This window comes from Manis pentadactyla, chromosome 1 (assembly GCF_030020395.1).
Source record: "Manis pentadactyla isolate mManPen7 chromosome 1, mManPen7.hap1, whole genome shotgun sequence".
NCBI classification, from domain to species: Eukaryota; Metazoa; Chordata; class Mammalia; order Pholidota; family Manidae; genus Manis; species Manis pentadactyla.
In genome coordinates, this window is record NC_080019.1 from 192343635 (window position 1) to 192369680 (window position 26046).

The following is a 26046-nucleotide window of genomic DNA, read 5'->3' on the forward strand; positions in this document are numbered from 1 at the left end:
ACCAGAGAAGGAGACAGACCTAACCAGTCTTCCTGACAAAGAATTCAAAATAAGAATCATAAACATGCTGACAGAGATGCAGAGAAATACGCAAGAGAAATGGGAAGAAGTCCGGAGGGAGATCACAGATGCCAGAAAGGAGATCCCAGAAATGAAACAAACTCTGGAAGGGTTTATAAGCAGAATGGATAGGATGCAAGAGGCCATTGATGGAATTGAAACCAGAGAACAGGAACGCATAGAAGCTGACATAGAGAGAGATAAAGGATCTCCAGGAATGAAACAATGTTAAGAGAACTGTGTGACCAATCTAAAAGGAACACTATCCGTATTATAGGGGTTCCAGAAGAAGAAAAGAGAGGAAAAGAGATGGAAAGTATCTTAGAAGAAATAATTGATGAAAACTTCCCCAAACTGGGGGAGGAAATAATCAAACAGACCACGGAAATACACAGAACCCCCAACAGAAAGGATCCAAAGAGGACAACACCAAGACACATAATAATTAAAATGGCAAAGATCAAGGACAAAGAAAGAGTTTTAAAGGCAGCTAGAGAGAAAAAGGTCACCTATAAAGGAAAACCCATCAGGCTAACATCAGACTTCTCGACAGAAACCCTACAGGCCAGAAGAGAATGGCATGATATATTTAATACAATGAAACAGAAGGGCCTTGAACCAAGGATACTGTATCCAGCATGACTATCATTCAAATATGATGGTGGGATTAAACAATTCCCAAACAAACAAAAGCTGAGGGAATTTGCTTCCCACAAACCACCTGTACAGAACATCTTACAGGGACTGCTCTAGATGGGAGCACTCCTAGAAAGAGCACAGCACAAAACACCCAACATATGAAGAATGGAGGAGGAGGAATAAGAAGGGAGAGAAGAAAAGAATCTCCAGACAGTGTATATAACAGCTCAATAAGCAAGCTAACTTAGGCAGTAAGATACTAAAGAGGCTAACCTTGAACCTTTGGTAACAACAAATTTAAAGCCTGCAATGGCAATAAGTACATATCTTTCAATAGTCACCCTAAATGTTAATGGGCTGAATGCACCAATCAAAAGACATAGAGTAATAGAATGGATAAAAAAGCAAGATCCATCTATATGCTGCTTACAAGAAACTCACCTCAAACCCAAAGACATGTACAGACTAAAAGTCAAGGGATGGAAAAACATATTTCAAGCAAACAACAGCGAGAAGAAAGCAGGGGTTGCAGTACTAATATCAGACAAAATAGACTTCAAAACAAAGAAAGTAACAAGAGATAAAGAAGGACACTACATAATGATAAAGGGCTCAGTCCAACAAGAGGATATAGCCATTCTAAATATATATGCACCCAACACAGGAGCACCAGCATATGTGAAACAAATACTAACAGAACTAAAGGGGGAAATAGACTGCAATGCATTCATTCTACGAGACTTCAACACACCACTCACCCCAAAGGATAGATCCACCGGGCAGAAAATAAGTAAGGACACGGAAGCACTGAACAACACAGTAGAGCAGATGGACCTAATAGACATCTATAGAACTCTACATCCAAAAGCAACAGGATATACATTCTTCTCAAGTGCACATGGAACATTCTCCAGAATAGACCACATATTAGGCCACAAAAAGAGCCTCAGAAAATTCCAAAAGATTGAAATCCTGCCAACCAACTTTTCAGACCACAAAGGCATAAAACTAGAAATAAACTGTACAAAGAAAGCAAAGAGGCTCACAAACACATGGAGGCTTAACAACACGCTCCTAAATAATCAATGGATCAATGACCAAATCAAAATGGAGATCCAGCAATATATGGAAACAAATGACAACAACAACACTAAGCTGCAACTTCTGTGGGATGCAGCAAAAGCAGTCTTAAGAGGAAAGCATATAGCAATCCAAGCATATTTAAAAAAAGAAGAACAATCCCAAATGAATGATCTAATGTCACAATTATCGAAATTGGAAAAAGAAGAACAAATGAGGCCTAAGGTCAGCAGAAGGAGGGACATAATAAAGGTCAGAGAAGAAATAAATAAATTTGAGAAGAATAAAACAATAGCAAAAATCAATGAAACCAAGAGCTGGTTCTTCGAGAAAATAAACAAAATAGATTAGCCTCTAGCCAGACTTATTAAGAAGAAAAGAGAGTCAACACAAATCAACAGTATCAGAAACAAGAAAGGAAAAATCACGATGGACCCCACAGAAATACAAAGAATTATTAGAGAATACTATGAAAACCTATATGCTAACAAGCTGGGAAACCTAGGAGAAATGGACAACTTCCTAGAAAAATACAACCTTCCAAGATTGACCCAGAAAGAAACAGAAAATCTAAACAGACCAATTACCAGCAACGAAATTGAAGCGGTAATCAAAAAACTACCAAAGAACAAAACCCCCGGGCCAGATGGATTTACCTCGGAATTTTATCAGACATACAGGGAAGACATAATACCCATTCTCCTTAAAGTTTTCCAAAAAATAGAGGAGGAGGGGATACTCCCAAACTCATTCTATGAAGCCAACATCACCCTAATACCAAAATCAGGCAAAGACCCCACCAAAAAAGAAAACTACAGACCAATATCCCTGATGAACGTAGATGCAGAAATACTCAACAAAATATTAGCAAACCGAATTCAAAAGTACATCAAAAGGATCATACACCATGACCAAGTGGGATTCATCCCAGGGATGCAAGGATGGTACAACATTCGAAAGTCCATCAACATCATCAACCACATCAACAAAAAGAAAGACAAAAACCACATGATCATCTCCATAGATGCTGAAAAAGCATTTGACAAAGTTCAACATCCATTCATGATAAAAACTCTCAGCAAAATGGGAATAGAGGGCAAGTACCTCAACATAATAAAGGCCATCTATGATAAACCCACAGCCAACATTATAATGAACAGCGAGAAGCTGAAAGCATTTCCTCTGAGATCAGGAACTAGACAGGGATGCCCACTCTCTCCACTGTTATTTAACGTAGTAATGGAGGTCCTAGCCACAGCAATCAGACAAAACAAAGAAATACAAGGAATCCAGATTGGTAAAGAAGAAGTTAAACTGTCACTATTTGCAGATGACATGATACTGTACATAAAAAACCCTAAAGACTCCACCCCACAACTACTAGAACTGATATCGGAATGCAGCAAAGTTGCAGGATACAAAATCAACACACAGAAATCTGTGGCTTTCCTATACACTAACAATGAACCAACAGAAAGAGAAATCAGGAAAACAACTCCATTCCCAATTGCATCAAAAAAAATAAAATACCTAGGAATAAACCTAACCAAGGAAGTGAAAGACTTATACTCTGAAAACTACAAGTCACTCTTAAGAGAAATTAAAGGGGACACTAACAGATGGAAACTCAACCCATGCTCGTGGCTAGGAAGAATTAATATCGTCAAAGTGGCCATCCTGCCCAAAGCAATATACAGATTTGATGCAATCCCTATGAAACTACCAGCAACATTCTTCAATGAACTGGAACAAATAATTCAAAAATTCATATGGAAGCACCAAAGGCCCCGAATAGCCAAAGCAATCCTGAGAAAGAAGAATAAAGTAGGGGGGATCTCACTCCCCAACTTCAAGCTCTACTATAAAGCCATAGTAATCAAGACAATTTGGTACTGGCACAAGAGCAGAGCCACAGACCAATGGAACAGACTAGAGACTCCAGACATTAACCCAGACATATATGGTCAATTAATATTTGATAAAGGAGCCATGGACATACAATGGTGAACTGACAGTCTCTTCAACAGATGGTGCTGGCAAAACTGGACAGCTACATGTAGGAGAATGAAACTGGACCATTGTCTAACCCCATATACAAAAGTAAACTCAAAATGGATCAAAGACCTGAATGTAAGTCATGAAACCATTAAACTCTCGGAAGAAAACATAGGCAAAAACCTCTTAGACATAAACATGAGTGACATGAGGAAAACAACAGCAAAAATGAATAAGTGGGACTATATTAAGCTGAAAAGCTTCTGTACAGCAAAAGACACCATCAATAGAACAAAAAGGAACCCTACAGTATGGGAGAATATATTTGAAAATGACACATCCGATAAAGGCTTGACGTCCAGAATATATAAAGAGCTCACACGCCTCAGCAAACAAAAAACAAATAACCCAATTAAAAAATGGGCAGAAGAACAGAAGAGACAGTTCTCCAAAAAAGAAATGCAGATGGCCAACAGACACATGAAAAGATGCTCCACATTGCTAATTATCAGATAAATGCAAATTAAAACTACAATGAGGTAGCACCTCACACCAGTAAGGATGGCTGCCATCCAAAAGACAGAGAACAACAAATGTTGGCGAGGCTGTGGAGAAAGGGGAACCCTCCTACACTGCTGGTGGGAATGTAAACTTGTTCAACCATTGTGGAAAGCAGTATGTAGGTACATCAAAATGCTCAAAACAGACCTACCATTTGACCCAGGAATTGCACTCCTAGAAATTTACCCTAAGAATGCAGCAATCAAGTATGAGAAAGATCAGTGCACCCCTATGTTTATTGCAGCACTATTTACAATAGCCAAGAATTGGAAGCAACCTAAATGTCCATCGATAGATGAATGGATAAAGAAGATGTGGTACATATATACAATGGAATACTACTCAGCCATAAGAAAAGGGCAAATCCAACCATTTGCAGCAACATGGATGGAGCTGGAGGGTATTATGCTCGTGAAACAAGCCAAGTGGAGAAAGAGAAATACCAAATGATTTCACTTATCTGTGGAATATAAGAACAAAGGAAAAACTGAAGGAACAAAACAGCAGCAGAATCACAGAACTCAAGAATGGACTAACAGGTACCAAAGGGAAAGGGACTGGGGAGGATGGGTGGGTAGGGAGGGATAAGGGGGGGGAGAAGTAGGGGGGTATTAAGATTAGCATGCATGGAGGGGTAGGAGAAAAGGGAGGGCTGTTCAACACAGAGAAGGCAAGTAGTGATTCTACAACATTTTGCTATGCTGATGGACAGTGACTGTAACGGGGTTTATAGGGGGGACCTGGTATAGGGGAGAGCCTAGTAAACATAATATTCATCATGTAAGTGTAGATTAGTGATACCAAAAAAAAAAAAGGGGGGCAGTTCCTGTGTGGTAACCTCCAATGAGTTCTACACGAGTATAAAGGGCATATAAAAGTGTAGGCAAAGGGTCTGTTTGTGTTTATACAGAGGATCAAAGCCTAATTGAGCTACCCCGAAAATGAACTAAGATACAATATGAAAAAGAACTTCCAACATCAGCACTCTCTGGAAGACTCATGCCAGAAGATGATCATCAAAAAACCCAAACAAAGATCCATGCACTGCTACAGCTGTAGATGCACTCATCCCACCAGCTCCTGGACTTGCCATGGGAATGAGGAAGGAGATATCTAAGCTGGCCTGTGCATACAGTAAAACAACAAATTTGACTGGATCTATACTGTTGGAACTCAATCAAGAATTAGGAGAAGTGCAAATTGTAGCGCTCCAAAATCTTACAACTACAGACTATTTACTGTTAAAAGAACATAAGGGATGTGAACATTCCCCAGGAATGGGTTGTTTTAATTTGTCTGATTTCTCTCAGACTGTTCAAGTTCAGTTGGACAATATCCACCATATCATAGATAAGTTTTCACAAATGCCTAAGGTGCCTAACTGGTTTTCTTGGTTTCACTGGAGATGGCTGGTAATTACAGGTATGCTTTGGTTATGTAACTATACTCCTATTATGTTAATGTGTGTGCGCAATTTAAGTAGTAGCTTAAAACCTATACATGCTGAAGTTACTCTACAAGAAGATATGTCAAAGAAATAATCAATCTTCCCATGTTTTCTTCCGCCTGCTACTTCTATAGCTTTTCTTCTTCCTTCCTAATTACAACCCTTAAATAGAATTCGTGCCTCATATCAAATTTACCGAGTATCATAATTCTTCCAAGTGGTAGAGATACCTCAAGACAAATGCTGGGCATAGAAGCCACAGGGCATAAATATGCAAAGAAATAAAAAGCTAACCATTTCAAACAATAAGGCTTCTCTCTCACTTACCAACTTCACATTTCCCTGTATGGCCCTGGAAGATGACTGGTTAGCCAGAGACGGGTAAGATTCCTCAAGGGAGGAACAACCTAAGACAGGCACAGTCGCAGGGGCGTCATCAGGTGAGAAATTGGGGATCAACAGAGGTGAGGCTTAGAACCTCATCCCCCCGTTCTGAGAGAAATCTTCTGCATACATGGATGTTTTATTGCCCTTGTCTAGCTTGGATTAACACATAGTCTACAGGCACACACCTGATCATCTACATTTGCTCTCTTACAACACTAAACTATGTTTTCTACCTTTATCTTGTATCTACCTACCACTTCAGCATTTTATTAAAAATAATAATAATAAAGAGAGAAATATGGTATCCACATATAAATCAAGTATAAAAATCAAATGAGTATTCATATTTGAACTGACTGTTTATAGTTCATAATGCATGAGCAAAACCGAAGGTTTCTGTGATGACTGCCCTTGTACTGTTCACCATGTAAGAACTTATTCACTATGTAAGAATTTGTTCTCCATGTAAGAACTTGTTTGTTATACCTCAGAAGATTGGAGACTGATGAAAATTAGGCTTGGGGTGGATTAATGATTGTGCATTGAACATTGACTCCCCTATACAGAATTTTATTGTTGTTAACAACCATTTGATCAATAAATATGAGAGATGCCCTCACAAAAAAAAAAAAAGAAAAAAAGTATACACTTCCAATAGTAAAATAATAAGTAACCGGGATGTAATGAATATAGTCAAGATATTGTAACAGCTTGGTATGGTGATAGCTGGTACCTAGAATTGTCATGTATATAAATGTTGAATCACTATGTTGTACACCTGAAACTAATGTAATGTAATACTGTGTGTCAACTACCCTTCAATAAAAAAATAATTATCTACAAAAAAAAAAAAAAAACCTATTAGGAAGAAAAAAGTCCTTAAGGTATAACATAGAATTGTAATGAAAAGAAAAAGGAACTTTTATTTTTATCAGCTGGAAAGATGCAAATTAGACATAAAGAAGAGAAAAGACAACCGGTTGAAATTGGGGATGAAAAACACTAAGACCAACTGTGAGAAGCATGAGAGTATCTCCTTCCAGAGCACTTTTGAGAAAAATAGGTCACCTATACTGTGTTCAGCCAGATGCCTGCAGGGGGATCTGGTGGAAGGAACCAGGTGGTTCCTTGAAGTGATTCTGGTTTTTAATCATACGAGGTGCTTCTCCAAGGTTTCTCATGTAAAGTGTTTTATAGACATAATCATATTATGTTGAAACAAACAGCATTTCTTTAACATTGAAAAATGATGGACAACTTGAGAATTCATGAGAACTGCTCTGCTATATTTATTACTTGGAGTCTCTTCAAACTAAAGAAAATGGCAACATGTTTACATAGAAGTCTTAGTAGTGAAACTAAGTGGTTTTCTGATGAACCCAAATGAACCTGCATCTCTAATATTTAAAGAAAAGCCATTTGACTCATCATAGCATCAAGAAAGTGAAACATAGCTCAGGTTTTACCTCTCCCAAAGGGGGAGAAAAGACTCTTCCAGATGCGTGCAACTATTCCATTTTTGTTTATATGGACTACTGATGGAAGCAAAGCCATATGCCTCTGACCTGAGGTGATGACAGCCTGGATGAATGACAGGGACAACCAGATGCATAGAATCACTGGCATTCATTTGAAAACATTCTCTTTTCAGTTAGCTTCTTCACAAGCATTATTAGAGATAGCAGGGTATTTACTTGAGAAGTATGTTTCATGACCTTGACATAGAAAGGTCATCCTTATTTAGAACCTTGGTTGTTATCTATACCTGACTTGAAGTGGATGAATTTTTTGGAGCAAAATGCTGAAATAGTTCATAGTGAAGACAAGGGTACCAAAAGGTAGTTATCATACTTCCACAAAGCTGTAAGTCAATTAAATTACTTTGACAAATTTCAGGGCACTAAATTAGTGGTGTAATGAAGGAGCAATACTGCTAAATGACTAAAAATGGGCCAATAAAACAGCTGTCCCTTTATATTCTATCCACACAATATTCCCATTAACATACATCCACCGAACAGATTGCATGGACAGCTCTCTGCTCTTTCAGGAAGGCTGTGTGTCCAGTGCAAGTCTCCTCAATTCTCTGTCTCAATTTCCTCAGGCTCAGGAATCAGACAAAATGGCTCTCAGCACTGACATGTTCTGATTCCTTGGGTGAAAAGTACACAGCGACATATTCCAGGTATTTTTGTCACTTGCAGATAGATAACTTAAAAAATTCAGGTCTGTAAAGCCAAGATACTTTGTTTCCATGCCTCGATAAATCCTCATAACAAACAACTTACTCTTTCTTGAATAAATTAACACATTTTGTGGCTAAACTGAATAGTTAATAAAAGGAAATTCACATGCATGGAGATAGGATTGCAGCCTATGTATGACTTCTTGCTATCAACAGAGCTGATGAACCTAATTCTCTGACAGTGCTTCAGTGATTCTATCTAGTGCAAAGTAAAGAGAGAGAGAATAAGAAATAGGGAGTAAATGGAAAATATGGAATTACTGATTTAACTAAAATCTAAAATGACTAAAATTATTTTTGATGTAAGATTAAACACATATGTGTTAAGCATGCATCAAAAGTCATACACATGCACTGGATTAAAAACTGGATTCAGGCAATATCAAAAAACAAAAGCTACAGAAAAACAGGAGTTGAAGAATTGGGAAAAGCTCTGCCAGGGAAATGTGCAACAAAGAAGCAAGAAGAGTAATTTTCAAGCACATAATAGAAAATTCAAGTAAAAAAAATCAGAGATTATAGAAGAAAACAGGTAAATCAACAATTATATTTGGCAATATTAACACCCAGATTCATAATCAACCAATGAAGGGACTAATAATCCCCCCCAAAATCTAGAGATGAAACACAATATAATTATTAAATTTAATTGAACATGTATTTTAGGCCCAACAAATATGAAAAACAAACTTAAAAAAAACAGATGAAACAGTCATAGAGAAAGCTTCAATACATTTCACAGAAGTAAAATTGCCTCTAACCACAACACCATGTCATCTTGGCATATGGGGATAAGTGGAAAGCATGGGTCATTTAATAAATGGTATGAGGAAAACCAACTCAATATCTAGAGAATGAAGAAATCAGACACCCCCTTCTACTATATCTACAACTCTCAATGTGCATTGAAGACCTGAATGTGGGCAGTGGAAATATAAACAGAGTAAATACAGAAAAAAAATATAGGTGTGTATTTTTTGTAAGCTCAGAGACTTTGTAGTCAAGATCCCCATAAAGACAATCAAAGACAAAGTTAAGAGACAGAGACAGTCTTGGAAAAGCTACTCATGAGCATTTCTAAGTAAGAAGAGATTCACTTTACATTGAATAACTACAAAAAAAAGAAGAAAGAAATAGCAGGAAGGCTAATGGATAAATGGGTAAAGGAAATGCACAGAGGGGAGACCCAGATATCTAATGAGAGTATGAAGAGCTGCTCAATCTCAGTGATAATTGGATAAAAACAAATTAAAATAAAATGCTACTCTCTATCCACTAGATTTTCAAAAGCTAAAAAGGCAGATACTATCAATTACTGGAAAAGATATGGGGAAATGTGACCTCTCATGCATGGCTGGTGGCAGTATAAAGGGGCATTTTGGAGGCTGTGATGCAGTTACTAGTGAAATTATGATACATTCTATGATCTAACAATTCTAACTCTGTTCCTGTACTTAATACATGAGAACATCTGCAGGGATATGTACTGTGCATTATGTACAGAGCCAAAGAGCTGGAGGACCACCTAAGTGTTTACTTTCCATGTGTTTATTATATACATTTTTATACATATCTTAAGGACACAGAAAGTATACTTAAAATAAATGTATTATGTATATATAAATATGTGCCTATGTGACAAAGAGAAACCAGAACTGGTAGATGGTTAAGAAAAGGAAAGGATCAATTAAAATAAAACCAAAAGGAATTTGCATGGCTGAATGATAACTATGGTGTGATATAAACAAAATATTGACAAAACAAAATAGTTACCTACTGACCAGTCAGCAGCACCTGCAGCACCTTCACTTGTTTATGAACACAATGGAGGGATTCAACAGTGGGACATGGGTCACAACAAAGAAGTCTTATTTTCAGGATGGAGGGAATGCTCTTATGTCCCTCATTTAGACATCAAAATGCTTAGAAGACTGTGTTTCTCTAAGAGTAGAGAGACCCCTCAGTGTGTCCTACAGAGGAAAGGGGTTGCTGAACAGTGTGTTAGAAAACAGTAGAACAAGTGGGTGTGAGAGGCAGCCAGCCAGAGGGCAGCGGTGCACTGCTGTCCCCATCTGGTAGGCCTCTGTGGAGAAGAGGGAGAGTTGTTCAGGGCTTCCCTGGAGGGAATAATGGAACCAGAAAGGCAGGAAAGAGCTAGAGAAGGTAGATTCGTATTCAACAGGGAGAAGAACTCTCTGGTGCTCATGGCCATGTGGAATTGGGAAGGGCTTATAGCTGAGTGGACACTGCCCAGACCATGTGCAGACAGTCTGGAAAAATGTGGGTACATAGTCATGGGGAGGGTTGAGAACCACATGGTGATCTTGTCCAGATGAACTCCAAGTTCCTTGAGGTTCTATCACTGTATCTTCTATCTATATGATATATGTACCTATTTATATCAATCTACACATGAATATGATACAGATATTTATACAAATTTTTAACCCATGAATGTACATTTATATATGAATATATTTATATAAATACATATAATACCTATAAATATTATTTATGTCATATATACATGTGTATAAGCTATATAATTCTGTTGAACTAAACAGGAATGCTTGGAAAGGAGAGACAGTGGAAGTTCACCACTTGATCAGCCTTTCTTCATTGCACTGGGATATTAAATTACACAAGAGAGTAAAAATTCCAATTTGAAATCATCAATAACCACAAAAGGATTCCACATTTAGTGTGACCCCTTTATGTTCCCATTCTAAATCTATTTTCTCCCATATTTATCATCATAGAAACTATGAATCTTATGAATGACTAAGATTTATGGCCATACAAGACCCCAGCAAACAGGACCCCATATTAAACATTGCTGCATTTTAATGAGGCACCTAGAAGAGAAAAACCACCTTGAAATGCCATGTTTTCTATCAACAGTGACATAAGTGACTCCAGTAGCTAGAGAGCAGGAGAGTGCACGGAAGTGATCAAGACAAGACCACCCACTCCTGACGGCCGGGTTTGGAACCCAGTGAAAGCTGGTGGTGCTCTGGTTGGAAGAGCAAGTGAGCAAATGTGGGGATGTGGGAAGGGGAGCACCGCCCAGCTTGTCTCTGGGCACAGAGCTGTACCTCCGCCTGTGCCAGGTGACACCAGCTCTCAGGAGCCCCTGAAGAATGACACCATTGGAAGGCGGCCCTCCTGGCAGCTCACTCAGAGATGGGAGGAGAGCAGACCGCTCTCAGCGCTGTTTGAATTTAGCATCATTTCCCCAACTGCACCAACAGCAATACTGCAGGATGCAGCATGGGACAGAAAGCCGCGGGGGAAGCAGAATTTTTATGCCAAACTGTGCAGCCCCTTGTGCCAGTTAGGGGACAAAGCACAAAGATACCACAGACTGCCAATGACACCTGAATCTTCTTGAGGTTACAGCAGGGCATGATAAAAATGTGTCTTCAATTAGAATGGGAAGTGTGGCAAATATAAAAATGAAGTGCTATAGGAAAGAGCTAATGTGTGGGATCCCCAATGGTGCATTTTTAGCACCATCACTTCATCTCATTACTAGCAAACATTAATATTAAAAACCCATATAACATAATTCTGAAAATTTGATGTTTCTTACACACTCTTGCCCACTTACAGTTTCAACCACCTGCCTCCATGAACCATAGCCCTCTAAATCCGTACGTCAGAGGTTCCATGGTCTGAATCCAGAATGGCGGTCCACAGACACTTTTAGCCAGCCTTACCCTTCAGACGACTTGCCTAAGCCACTCATGTTTAGCAGGTTCCCTAGCTCAGCCTCTCCATCCTCCAGACTAGAACTTCATAGTCTTCGTGGGTCCTTACCTCTTCTTGCTTACCAAATCCATTCCTTCCTTCTTGTCTCTTCCATGTAAATGTGACCATCTCTCTGTCTCTGGCATTATGTCATCAGCATCTCATGTCCTTACTTTAAATAATCTCCTTGCTCCAGAAACCCAAGTCTCTTCCTGGATTATCTGCCTTCATATCTCCTCAGTTCAATCCTGGCTTCCCACTGCAACACCAATTATGTTTCTAAAACACACCATGGGGTTGCACTGGATCCTAGAGAAGTATATTTGAGTCTTGAATACATTATTGGGCAACTTTGAGCAAGTCTCCTGCTCTCTCTTATTCTGTTTCTCTGATGATTCTTTATCTACATTACAGCCACTGTGAGTATTAATTAAGATTACACATATCAAAGTGTTTTGTAAACTATAAAGTTTTATATAAATATAAATAGAAGGTGACATTTTTATACAGCAGCCAATTAACTTTCCTGGCAGTGTTGGTCCCCAGCAATTATAATAGTCAATTAGGCACTGTTCAAGTTCAATATAGCACCTGACATGAGAAAGCAAAAGCTTGGCAATGTGTTAAATGTAATGCGGCTTGTTAAATTGAAATGACGTGAAAGAAGGGGTTTTGACTTTATTTTCTCCCTCCATGGCTGAAGGTAGCAAAACTGTGCTGCTGGCGAGCTTACTTCAGAACGGCTGACGTTTCAGGTATTTGCAATGTTATTCACATCAATTTTTGAGATTTTCTTCAAATTTCCCAATATGCTACAAAATAAACAAAGGCTCATGACTATTACTGAAAAAGATATGACTAAAAAATAGTATTGTTCCAAGTGTCATCTAACTCTAAACACTCGCACACACACAGGCCACTCTATTCAGGGTCAAAGAAGAACTTCTTAGAATCAAGATAAATATGGTTTGATATCACAGTGTACCACATTATTGATGGTAAAAAAGTGGCCCATTTCCAAAGGTAGCCAACTTTTGAGGCATTCATATTCCATCTTGTAAAATTTTCACTGTGTAGTCTAACGGGAAAGATAATGGAGCTATATTTATGTGAGTAAAATAAGAAAGACTGTCTTTCAGTCTGGAAATGCAGGGAGACCCAAGATTCTGTCTTTCCCTGTAATCCATTTGATTCCTTATCTTTCCTCTGATCATGATTTTTATCATAATTGAAAATAGTCAAGGTTATTAAATTTTTTAAAGCTTTGATGGACTACCATCCTGACCACTAGAGCATGATTTAATTTATATATTTCATTTCAAAAAATTTTAAAATTCAAATTTAAATGTTCAGAAGTCAATTTGTTTATGACTTTTCTAATGACATCTGAATAGAGACTAAGATAATTAACGGTGTATAACTGTTACATATATTGAAAGTTAGAAGTTATTTTAGGCAAAAAATGCAAGTGGCACCTTAAACTAAATTATTCTAAACATCTTAGAATGCAATGCATGTGATCATGACTGAAGAAAAGACGGGGCCCTGAGCTGACACACAGGAATCCAGAACTTACTCTTTTTCATCAAGGAAGTTCTTAAGCAGGCTTAACCCTATCCATCCAGACTGCAACTTCCCTTTTTATTATCTACAGCTTCATTTTTCTACACAGAATAAAATGAAAGTAAGGTGGAATCACAGTATTAAGAGTCAACAATTATATTTAGTTTAGAAAATGCCCCTTCAAATAAAAGAACATTTGTTTTGAAGCAATGATTAACAAAAAGTATATGCTCTCTCTTCTGCCCAGATGTTTGCACAAAAAGTCAGTTTACATCTAATGAACACCCACTGGACACATTTTTTTTTTTTAGCAAAGTCTATATTCCCAACTTCTTGGCAAACCCATTGTTAAAGTCAAGCCCATGTCTGGGTGAAGCAGAATTTTTATGCCAAACTGTGCAGCACCCTGTCCCTGTTAGGGGACAAAGCACAAAGATACCACTTACTATCTTCAACACTAACCACCAAATTTGTGTTAGTGTTGATAATCTCATATGGCGGGGGCCATGGACAGATCTGATCTGTCATCCATTGTTAGGGACTGCCAGGGGTATCTCTCGCTCGGCTCACTTGGCTGTTGTAAATTTCACAGAGATCTATTTGGTTTCAATACCATCTCACATCTGGAAGACTTTGTCTTCCATTGCCTAATATTCCTTAGGGTTAGTTTCTTTCAGGCAGAATTGTTAGCTATTAGATAGAATTGATTTTCTGAGGTATGGGCCTGCTCAGGGGCCTTTCTTTATTGAGTGCATTTTAATAAGTCAAGTGAGTACATAGTCTTAAGTCACTATCATCCCTGTTCATATTTTAATTCACTACTTGAGACAGCATGTAAGGTCTGTTGTTTTCTTTTGATAACTCAATATTCTCCCTGGCATGGGGGTGTGGATGGAGGCAGGCACCCCATAGCTCTGGCCACAGTGACAGGCTCAGGAATGGGCCAGTGGCCAGCAGAGAGCCAAGCAGAGTCCCACTCTAGGATTTTCCTACGTGAAATTGTCAGGAAAGGTCTCTTTTCTTTTCCATGATAGGTTGTGCGCTTGTGAGTCCAGACATATCCAGAGTCAATTTTCCTGCCATATGGAGAAGCTGCTCTGAGGGAATTAAGCCAACGTGCAGAGGATGGATCAAAGAGGCAGAGAGAAGGTTCGGATGCCAATGAAGGGTCTGGATGAGGCCTGCCCAGGGCCTATGCTCTCTCCACCCCTCCCAAAGTCTGCTTTGAATGCACCCTTGATTCTCCATCACCATCAGTAATCACTTCTACACTAGTTTGTTTTAGGCTCCTGCATTTTTAAACAACAGGGTTGTGGTCAATGCACTGATTCTTTCTAATCTAGGAAATTTAAGGACACAGATTTAAATTTCAAACAGTCCTTGTTTGAATTTTTGTCAGACTTCACCTTCAGATACTTGGTGAGTAGGTTTCATTTTGAGTCTAATAGATTGATACTTCTGATGATGTGAAATTGAAATCTGCAGTGAGGTACACAAAGTCCTTGATGGCCACCCCTAGGCACGTGGTTTTACACATCATCTACTCACTGGTGGCTCCAAAGCTACCGCCCAGATTCCTAAATTCTACTGTCACACATCCAACATCCTACCTAATGGATCCACTTATTTGTCTAATGTCTATTTCAACTTCAACACATCAAAAACAGGACTCCTAATTTCTTCCTTTAAGCTGTATCACTGAATCTTTTGCTGAATTAATTGATGCCAATGCTGTTCTTTACATTTCTCAGGCCAAAATTTTAGCCTCTCACACCTCCATCCAGTCCAGTAGGAAATCCTGTTGAGTAGACCTTAGAAATATCCAGGATCTGTCTCCTATTTGCCATCTCCACGTCCACTGCTTTCTCCCTGGTCCAAGCCACCACACCTCTCACCTGGACGAACCTTTTAATAGCTGGACCTGCTTGCCCCTTCTTTCTCTTTAGCATATTCTCAGCAAAGAAGTCAGAAGCAAAACCTAAGTCAGGCCCTGTGACATCTCTGTTTGAAATCATCCAATAAATGCCTCTATCTGATGTAAAGGGAAAACTCAAGTCCTTATAACCCAAGCCCTGTTGTACTAAGGCCTACATGAAATGGCCCTGCTAATTCTAGCCTCATCCCCTACTGACATTCCACGGTTCAGTCTGCTGCAGTCACATTAGCTTCTCTGTTATTCTTTAAAGTTGCCAGGCACATGCTCATTTTTGTTCTATCCATCTCCTTTGCCTAGAATATTCTTCACCCAGACATCTGCTTGGCTATCTTGTACTCCTCTACATACTTGCTCAAATCTCACCTTCTCAATGAAGCTTTCCCTGATCGTCCTGTAAAATACTACAAATCCCAAATCCCAACAATGGCCCCACTCACAGCCAGCCATTTCCAACCAGGCAATATAATGAAATATTGCACAAAATAATGTTTCCCTTCTTTTGTTTAGTAGTCCTTGCAAAGGAGCTGAAAATGATTATACTACACACTGTATGCTTAAAAGAAAATAAACTCCTAAAAACAAAATTTTTGATTAAATTTTTCCTAAAATCATAGATATATTGATTATAAGAGCCAATAACTTCTCCTTTTGGGCATAAGCTAATTTGAATTGGTTTCTGTCACTTAAAATAAAAAAGCTCAGGATTAATACATTGGTTTATGCTGGTATGTAAAATTTTAAGAATAAAAGTTAATGATTCAAATTTTATTTGTTTCCTAACAATTGGCATTAAAGTAACTATATTCTTGGGAGGAGAAAAAGATGGTGGTGTGAGAAGAAAGGCAGAAACTTCCTACTAAATCCACACATAACACAAAAATATAGCAAATACTACTTATCCTGAAAGAGAGATGCAAAGACTGCAGAACAGACTGCCTATCTGTGGGGTAAAGAGAATACCTCACAGAAAAGGGTAAAGTAGCAAGGCTGCAATCCAGCAGGACTCAAGCCCTCCCCCAACCCAAGTTCACAGGTGGGAAGAAGAGAAATGGAGCAGAGAGGGAGTAAAAGCCCAGGACTGCTGAATACACAGCCCTGGAGATCTGCTCTGGGAGTACAAACCCACATTACATGGTGCTCTAGAGATTAGTGGGGTTGGAAAGCAAAGACAGACAGAATACTTGGAGAGACTGAGATTCCAGCCACTTGTGGAGAACAGGTACCCACAATTGGCCACTCCAGGACAAAAGAAGGGAGGGCACTTTGAAAGACTTCCCAACAGTGACAGGGGTGCTAAAGCGGCAAAGATTACCAGAGCTTGCTCTTCAGGAAAAAGGACAGGTGGACAAAATCGTTTCAGCACACTCAGCCCAGCAGGTTAGGAACTTTCAGGAGCTTCAGATGCTCCATCCCCCTGTCTGGCAACACAACCCTGTGGCCCTCTACTGTGATACACAACCTGCCACTCCTTCCTCCCAGCAAGCACTGGTCTGCACACCTGCTGCCTGTCATCACGCCAGGCCACCTCGCCTATGGCAGCTACAGGGGTATAATACAAAGGCTCCTCCCTGCTTGCACAGCTCACTGGACCTGGAAGCGGAGGTAGACACAGCAGCTGGGAAGCAGTAAAGAGGTCTTTCCTCCCAGCAAGTGCTGTTGCCACATGCCTGTGACCCCTGCCATTGTTCCAGGTGCTGGGCAGCTCCAGAGAGTAGAGCTTCTGGGCACTAGAGGGCACCACCTACAAGACCCATCTATATGCTGTCTACAAGAGACTCATTTCAAACAGAAAGACATACACAAACTAAGAGTGAAGGGGTGGAAGAAGATATTTCATGCAAACAACAGGGAGAAAAAAAGCAGCAGTAGCAGTACTTATATCAGACAAAATAGATTTCAAAACAAAAGTAACAAAAGACAAAGAAATACATTACATAATAATAAAGGAGTCAGTACAACAAGAGGATATAACCATTATAAATATCTATGTACCCAATATAGGAGTACCTACATATGTGAAGCAAATACTAACAGAATTAAAGGGGGGAAATAGAATGCAATGCATTCATTCTAGACTTCAACATACCACTCACTCCAAAAGATAAATCAACCAGACAAAGAAAGTAAATAAGGAGACAGAGGTACTGAACAATGCATTAGAACAGATGGACCTAACAGACATCTACAGAACACTCCACCCAAAAGCAGCAGGATAAACATTCTTCCAAGTGTGCATGGAATGTTTTACAAAATGGATCACACACTAGGCCACAAAAAGAGCCTCAGTAAATTCAGAAAGATTGAAATTGTGCCAATCAGCTTCTCAGATCACAAAGATATGAACTGGAAATAAATTTTGCAAAGAAAACAAAAAATCCCACAAACACATGGAGGCTTAACAACATGCTCCGAAATAATGGATCAATGACCAAATAAAAACAGAGATCAAGTAATATATGGAGACAAATGAAAATGACAACTCAACAAGGCAAAATCTGTGGGATGCAGCAAAGGCCATTCTAAGAGGCAAATATACTGCAATACAGGCTTACCTCAAGAAAGAAGAACAATCCCAAAAGAACAGTCTAAACTGACAATTAATGAAACTAGAAAAAGAAGAACAAATGAGGCCCAAAGACAGTAGAAGGAGGTGCATAACAAAGATCAGAGCAGAAATAAATAAAATGGAGAAGAATAGAGAGAATCAATGTAACAAGGAGCTGATTCCTTGAGAAAATAAGCAAACAGATAAACCCCTAGCCAGACTTATCAAGAGAAAAAGAGAGCCTACACACATAAACAGAATCAGAAATAAGAAAGGAAAAATCACCATGGACAACACAAAAATATAAAGAATTATTAGAGAATACTATGAAAAATTATATGCTAACAAATTGGATACCCTAGAAGAAATGGACAACTTTCTAGAAAAAGACAAACTTCCAAGACTGATCCAGAAAGAAACAGAAAATCTGAACAGACCAATTACCAGCAATAAATGTGAATGGTAATGAAAAAACTACCTAAGAACAAAACTCCTGGACCAGATGGTTTCACTGCCAGATTTTATCGAACACTTAGAGAAGACCTAACACTCATCCTCCTTAAAGATTTCCAAAAAGCAGAAGAGTTTGGAATATTTCAAAACTCATTATATATATGAGGCCAGCATGACTCTAATACCAAAACCAGGCCAAGACAACACAAAAAAAGAAAATTACAGACCAATATCCCTGATGACCATAGATGCAAAAATACTTAACAAAATATTAGCAAACTGAATTAAAAAATACATCAAAAAGACCATCTATTATGATCAAGTGGGATTTATTCCATGGATGCAAGGATGGTACACTATTCAAAAATCAATCAACATCATACACCACATCAACAGAAAGGACAAAAAATCACATCATCTCAATAGATGCTGAAAAAGCATTACACAAAACTCCACATCCATTCATGACAAAAAGTCTCAACAAAATGGGTATAGAGGGCAAGTACCTCAACATAATAAAGGGTATATGAAACACCCACAGCCAACATCATACTTAACAGTGAAAAGCTTTCCTTCAAGATTGGGTACAAGACAAGGATGCCCACTCTCACCATTTTTATTCAACATAGTATTGGAGGTCCTAGCCCTGCCAATCAGACAAAACAAAGAAATAAAAGGCATCCAGATTGCTAAGGAAGAAGTTAAACTGTCACTGTTTGCAGATGATATGATATCATACATAAAAAAAACCCCAATGAACCCTCCCCAAAACTACCAGATCTAATAACTGAATTCAGCAAAATTGTAGGATACAAAATTAATACACAAAATCTGTGGCATTCCTATATGCTAACAACACACTAGCAGAAAGAGAAATCAAGAACACAACTCCATTTACAACTGTACCAAAATGAAAAAATTCCTAGGAATAAACCTAACCTGGGAGGTAAAAGACTTATACCCTGAAAACTACAAGACACTCATGAGAGAAATTAAAGAAGACACCTATAAATGAAAATACATCCCATACTCATGGATAGGAAGAATTAATATTGTCAAAATGGCCATCCTGCCTAAAGCAATCTATAGATTCATTGCAAGCCCTACCAAAATACAAATAGCATTCTTCAATGAACTAGAACAAATAGTTCTAAAATTTATATGGAACCACAAAAGACCCCAAAATTCTGAGAAAGAAGAATAAAGCTGTGGGTATTATGCTCCCCAACTTCAAGCTCTACTATAAAGCCACAGTAGTCAAGACAATTTGATACTGGCACAAGAACAGACCCATAGATCAATGGAACAGAACAGAGAGCCTGACATGGGGAGGGCAGTATAGCACAGAGAAGAAAGTAGTGACTCTATAGCATCTTACTACACTGATGGATAGTGACTCTAATGGGGTATGTGGTGGGGACCTGATAATGGGGGGAATCTAGTAACCACAATGTTGCTCATGTGATTGTATATTAATGATACTGAAGGGAAAAAAAAGAATAGAGAGCCCAAATATAAATCCACACATATATGGACAATTAATATATGATAAAGGAGCCATGGATATACAATGCGGAAATGACAGCCTCTTCAACAACTGTGTTGGCAAAACTGGACAGCTACATGTAAGAGAATGAAACTGGATTATTGTCTAACTCCATCAGAAAAATTAACTCAAAATGGATGAAAGACCCTGATGTAAGTCATGAATCCATAAATCTCTTAGAAGAAAACATAGGCAAAAATCTCTTGAATATAAACATGAGCAACTTTTTCCTGAACACATCTCCTCAGGCAAGGGAAACAAAAGCAAAAATGAACAAATGGGACTACATCAAGCTAAAAAGCTTCTGTGCAGCAAAGGATACCATCAGTAGAACTAAAAGGCATCCTACAATATAGAGAATATATTCATAAGTGACTTATCCAATAACAGATTAACATCCAAAATATATAAAGAGATCACACACTTCAACACCCCACCCAGAAAACAAATAACCTGATTAAAAAATGGGTGGAGGATCTGAACATACATTTCTCCAAAGAAGAAATTCAGATGGCCAACAGATACATGAAGTGGTGCTCCAACATTGCTAACTATCAGGGAAAAGCAAATTAAAACTACAATGAAATATCACCTCACACCAGTTAGGATGGCCAACATCCAAAAGACAAGGAACAACAAATTTTGGTGAGGATGTGGAGAATGGGGAACCCTCCTATACTGCTGGTGGGAATGTAAATTAGTTCAGCCATTGTGGAAAGCAATATGGAGGTTCCTCAAAAAACTAAAAATAGAAATACAATTTGACACAGAAACTCCACTCCTAGGAATTTACCTGAAGAACACAAGATTCCCGATTCAAAAAGACATATGCATCCTTATGTATATTGCAGTACTATTTACAATAGCCAAATGGAAGCAACCTAAGTGTCCATTAGTAGATGAATGGATAAAGAAGAGGTGGTACATATACACAATGGAATGTTATTCAGCCATAAAAAGAAAACAAATCCTACCATTTGCAACAATATGGATGGAGCTAGAGGGTATTATGCTCAGTAAAATAAGCCAGGTGGAGAAAGACAAGTACCAAATGTTTTCACTCATTTGTGGAGTATAACGACAAAGCAAAACTGCAGGAAAAAACAGAGCAGACTCACAGACTCTGAGAAGGGACTAGTGGTTACCAAAGGGAAGGAGGATGGGTGAGCAGGGAGGGAGAAGGGGATTAATGGCAATATAATTAGCACACACGATACAGGTAGGTCACAGAGAAGTCAGTAGTGCATGCAGAATATAAGTAATGACTCTATCGCATCTTACTATGCTGATGGACAATGATTGCAATGGTGTGGAGAAGACTTGATAATATGGGTGAATGTTGAAATCACAAAGATGCTCATGTGAAACCTTCATAAGATTATATATCAATGATACCTTAATTTAAAAAAGTTATATCCATTTATCCAATGGTCATACTTTTGGCAATTTTTCCTGAAAGAATTAGTCTTAAATGTAAACAAAAACCTTTGCATAAATAAGTTCATTTGATGCATCATTCATAATGGTTAAATATTAAAAATAAATGAAATTTTTAGCACTGAAATAGATGTTTTCTAAATGTAGTTTGAAGACCCCTGAAGATCACTGAGACCATTTTAGGGGGATGCAAGAAGACCACCATTTTCATTATAATGCTAAGACATTTGACTTTTGCATTGTGTTGTTATTTTCATAGATGCACAAAAGTAATGGTGGGATAAGACTTAGCACAAAAAGACCTTAGCACAAAGGGACCTTAGTACAAACATGATGCGGATACCAAAATTTACTAGTAATCAATTGTATTGTTCTCCACTATAGTCTCCTAGTTTTGTTTTGTTTTTAACCAATTTAATTAAAGACACTGTATGAAGCCATAAAAATAATAAATTTTGACCCTTGGGTTCATGTCATTTTTAATGTTCTATGTTCTATGTAACAAAGTAGGAAGAATGCCAACTTCTTCTGCCTACTAAGCTGGGTGGTTTCTTAAAGCAAAGTATTTGTAAGATTATTTGAGTTACAAGCTCAACTAGCCATTTTTTCTTAGAATTCCATTTTTTTCTTCAAAGAATGGTTCTCTAAAAACTATAGTTATTCAACCTTGTGTATTGGCAGAAATTTTCCTGAAAAAGAAAAAAAAAATGAACCTGTCATTCCTATGGTCACAGCTGACTATGTTTATTGGAAATAATTAAGTTTAAACTTCCAAAAGAAAAAATAGAATTTTGGAGAACTCATATCTGCCACCATGAGTTTGACAGCTTTCCAAAACTTAAATCCTTTCTGATGAAATCAGGTTGATATTTCCATATTTTATAATGAATGTGCCAATATTTGGAAAATCTGCATAGTTCAATGAACCAATAATTTAAAAATGATCAACTTATCATGTTACAAAACAATGTGTGGTTAGAACAGTCATTCAAAGGGCATCACAGACCAGTGAATTTTGGTGCATAGAGAGTTGCAAAATTTATTAACATGGCTTCTAATTCTCCATTGCAGCTAATCTGTAAGATACTGCCATGTTTTATTTCTCTGTATAATGTTGAATACTGTAAAGTATTTTCTGGTTTATTCACTTAATTTTCTGTTGTTCATCTCTCCTCATGGAAGGAGATCACCAAGATGGAAAGGACTTTGTATATTTCTACCATGTTTTCCTCAATGCCTAGAGAAGTGCCTGGCATAGAGCAGATGTTCCATAAATGATAGCTGAAGAAATAAATCTAACCACAAAACGATATGGCTATAGTCAGTCTGTTACCAAGAGTTTCTAATGATTTGAGAAAACTCTTAGGACTTGTGGTTATTTAATAAAGATTCAAATTATTTATATGAAAGTGCCTCTAATATATAATACATATTTTATAACATATAATACATTATGTGTATGTATTTTATATATATGTTTGTGTATTTATAGGAGTTCCTAGAAAGGTAAATTTGCGTTTGATGTTCAGCTGAGGAAACTGACTTGGGAAATGCAAAAATCAGGTTACTTTAAGGGTTTATCACTACACAGCTACGTGTCCTTGGGTGGGTCTTGTCACTTTATCGGTCCTTACTGAGAAGAATATTGGGATTGAGTTGCATGATCTCCAAAGTCCATCCTGATGGTTAGATTCCATAATAGTCCATATTATGATGTCATGATGAAAGAATAATTTGACAAGAACATTTTCTACGGGGTCCTTTAATCATAAATTCCTATGCTCTTGCTTCAAAATGCTCATCTACTCAAGATGAGAAGTTTGTTTGTAGCCTTTATCCATTACAGAAAATCTCTCCCAGTTGGATTCTAAAACAACTTGCTTTTAAGAGTTTTTAGGAAAAAAGATACAGACAGTTCTCAACTTATAATGGTTTGACTTAACAACTTTTCAGTTTTATGAGGGTGTGAAAGCTATATGCATTCGAAATAAACTGTACTTTGAATTTTTAATTTGGATCTCATCCTTGGCTAGAAATATGTGGTGTGACCCCCTCTTGTGATGATGGGCAGCAGCCATGAGCCACAGCTCCCAGTCAGCCCGTGATGATGAGGATGAACAACCGAAACGCTCATAACCAGTCTGTCTCCGTGCAGCCATTCTAGTTTCGGTTTCAGAACAGTGTTCAATGAATTATACGAGGTATTCAACACTTTATTATAAAATAGGCTTTATGTTAGATGCTGTCGCCCAGACGGCTAACATAAGTGTCCTGAGCATGTTTAAGGTGGGCTAGACTGAGCTGGGATGGTTTGGGGGTTAGGTGTAGTACATGCATTTTTGACAATGATTTTTCAACTTCAAATCGGTTCATGGGGACATACTCCCATCATAAGTCAAAGGAAATGTGTCTGTGCTTTGAAATGATCTGTCAGACTAGATAACCAAGCCAACGGAGCATTTTTTTTTTTCTACAGTAACGTTACTAATGCATGTCTCCTGGAAAATCAAGCCAAAAATTCACACATAAAGGAAAATGTATCAACCACAGTTCTTGTGAAGATGCAGCAGTAAAGGGAACAGCACATGTCCTGTACTCTATCATCCCTCGTTTTTATAACTGTCCTACTCTAAATATGCAGATTCTTAGATGAACCTAGTCTGAAGAAAGAGCTGAGCTAAGTAAGCAATGGTGAGACAGAGAGGAAGGCGCCATACCTTTGACTGTCACGTGGACACTTTGGCTGGTGGAGAGCTGTGGCTGAACCAGCACATTGCACGTGTACTCTCCCTCGTCCACTTCCTTTTGCACATCCGAGAGTTTGAGAGTTCCATTGTTCTCAAATGCTACTTGGCGGTGGTTAAAAGGAAGCAGATTAGAGTTCTTGTACCATTTGATGGAGTAATACGGATAGCCAATCACACGGCAGTGAATATATGTGTCCCGTCCTGCTATTGCTGTGATGTTTTTCATTGGTCGAATGCTTGCGGGCCCTGGAGAGATGCAAAGAGACTCTTGAAAATAATTTAAGGGTACATCTCATGTGCGGACATGGGTACACTTTTCCTTGAGTAAAAAATGTGGATTATTTTCATATAAACATCTTGAATTATTTTTTCTGCATTTGGAATTTTCTACCAAAAAGGATTTTTTTTCCCTTTTAGTTTCATTACTTTCACATGAATTGAATGTGTTAAATACTTTACCAATTACTTCTCTTCCAATGTTCTGAATTGCAAGATAGAAGACAATTTAATCAATAAAGAGTAGTCTGCACTGAAAAATCAGGCTCTTTTTGTAAAAACCGTCAGGGCAATTCAATTGTTTAACTCTCTCTATAAAATAGATTATGACAATGGGGGTTATGCCATGTTGCACTATGAATGTAAGTTAAAATACCATGTACATGAAGGTTTCCCATGAATGCAGTAGAACAGAAGAGGAGGGGGAAGGGAAGAGCATGCAGAGGGTAAACCAGGAAAGGAAAGACCACGTGGACAGATCTAAGAGTAAAACAAGGAAACAAGCTGACTAAAGAAACCAAAATGCCATTTCCAATGCTACCCCAGTCAGTGCCATTCCTGAGTAGGAAGGAAAGGGTAGGAAATGGGAAGCAACAATTAGTCCGTTTTGGCATTCCAAGACTCAGCTCGGTGCATGCAGAGACCCTCCTCTCCACTCCAATGAGTTATGTGTGTTTTTTTGAGGAGCTGATTTGACAAGCACCTCTTACGTTTATTCGAGCCTGGTACAGGACGACTCCCGCCGAGTTGTTCGCGGTGCAGCGGTAGACGCCCCCGTCCCGGACCTGAGAGCTGGAGATGTTCAGGTAGCTGACCACGTTCCCCTCCGACGTGATCATCTGGCTGATGCGGTGACTGCCGCCCTTGAGAATTGGGTCGTCGTCCAGGGTCCACGTGATCGTGGGCAGTGGCGTTCCCTTCACGTTGCACATCAGGGAAACTGGTTCTGCAGGACTCACCACTTTTTCACTGAAGGCAGAAATAATTTTGGGAGTTCCATCTGCAGGAAAACAAATGAGGGAAGGAAGTGGCACATACAGATAATTAAACAACTTCCAAGTGTGCTTATTTAATGATCAGGAGACAGCTGCAGTGGTTATTAAACACTACAAAACAGTCTGGTTCTACTGATAAAGCTGAATTCCAGTCAGAACAAGATTGCATTTTCAACATAGGCAAAAATAGTTCTAGCAAGTTTTAATAAATTGCTTATATATATTTCCTGTTTGTCTTAAGAATAATAACACAACTCAGATGTTCGTGTGAAACAATGTCAGCTCCCAAGAAGTCTACAACTGAGAACCATTAGGTCCTCACACTAAGTTACAGATGTAGAGGAAATCCACACCCTAAAAGGTCACTTTAGCTTTCTACTTCTC

The 26046-nt window shown here is 38.4% G+C and overlaps 1 protein-coding gene across 2 annotated transcripts in view; it reads right to left on the bottom strand.

Annotated features, from left to right (window-relative positions):
- Window positions 1-26046, bottom strand: part of DSCAM (DS cell adhesion molecule) — a 713077-nt gene that overhangs the window by 259401 nt on the left and 427630 nt on the right. For both annotated transcript variants that reach the window (XM_057504762.1, XM_057504765.1), the window contains exons 7-8: window positions 25371-25667; window positions 24362-24637 (exon numbers count right to left, since the gene is read on the bottom strand). In XM_057504762.1, the coding sequence (XP_057360745.1) occupies window positions 24362-24637; window positions 25371-25667 (573 nt within the window). The remainder of the gene's footprint in view (window positions 1-24361; window positions 24638-25370; window positions 25668-26046) is intronic.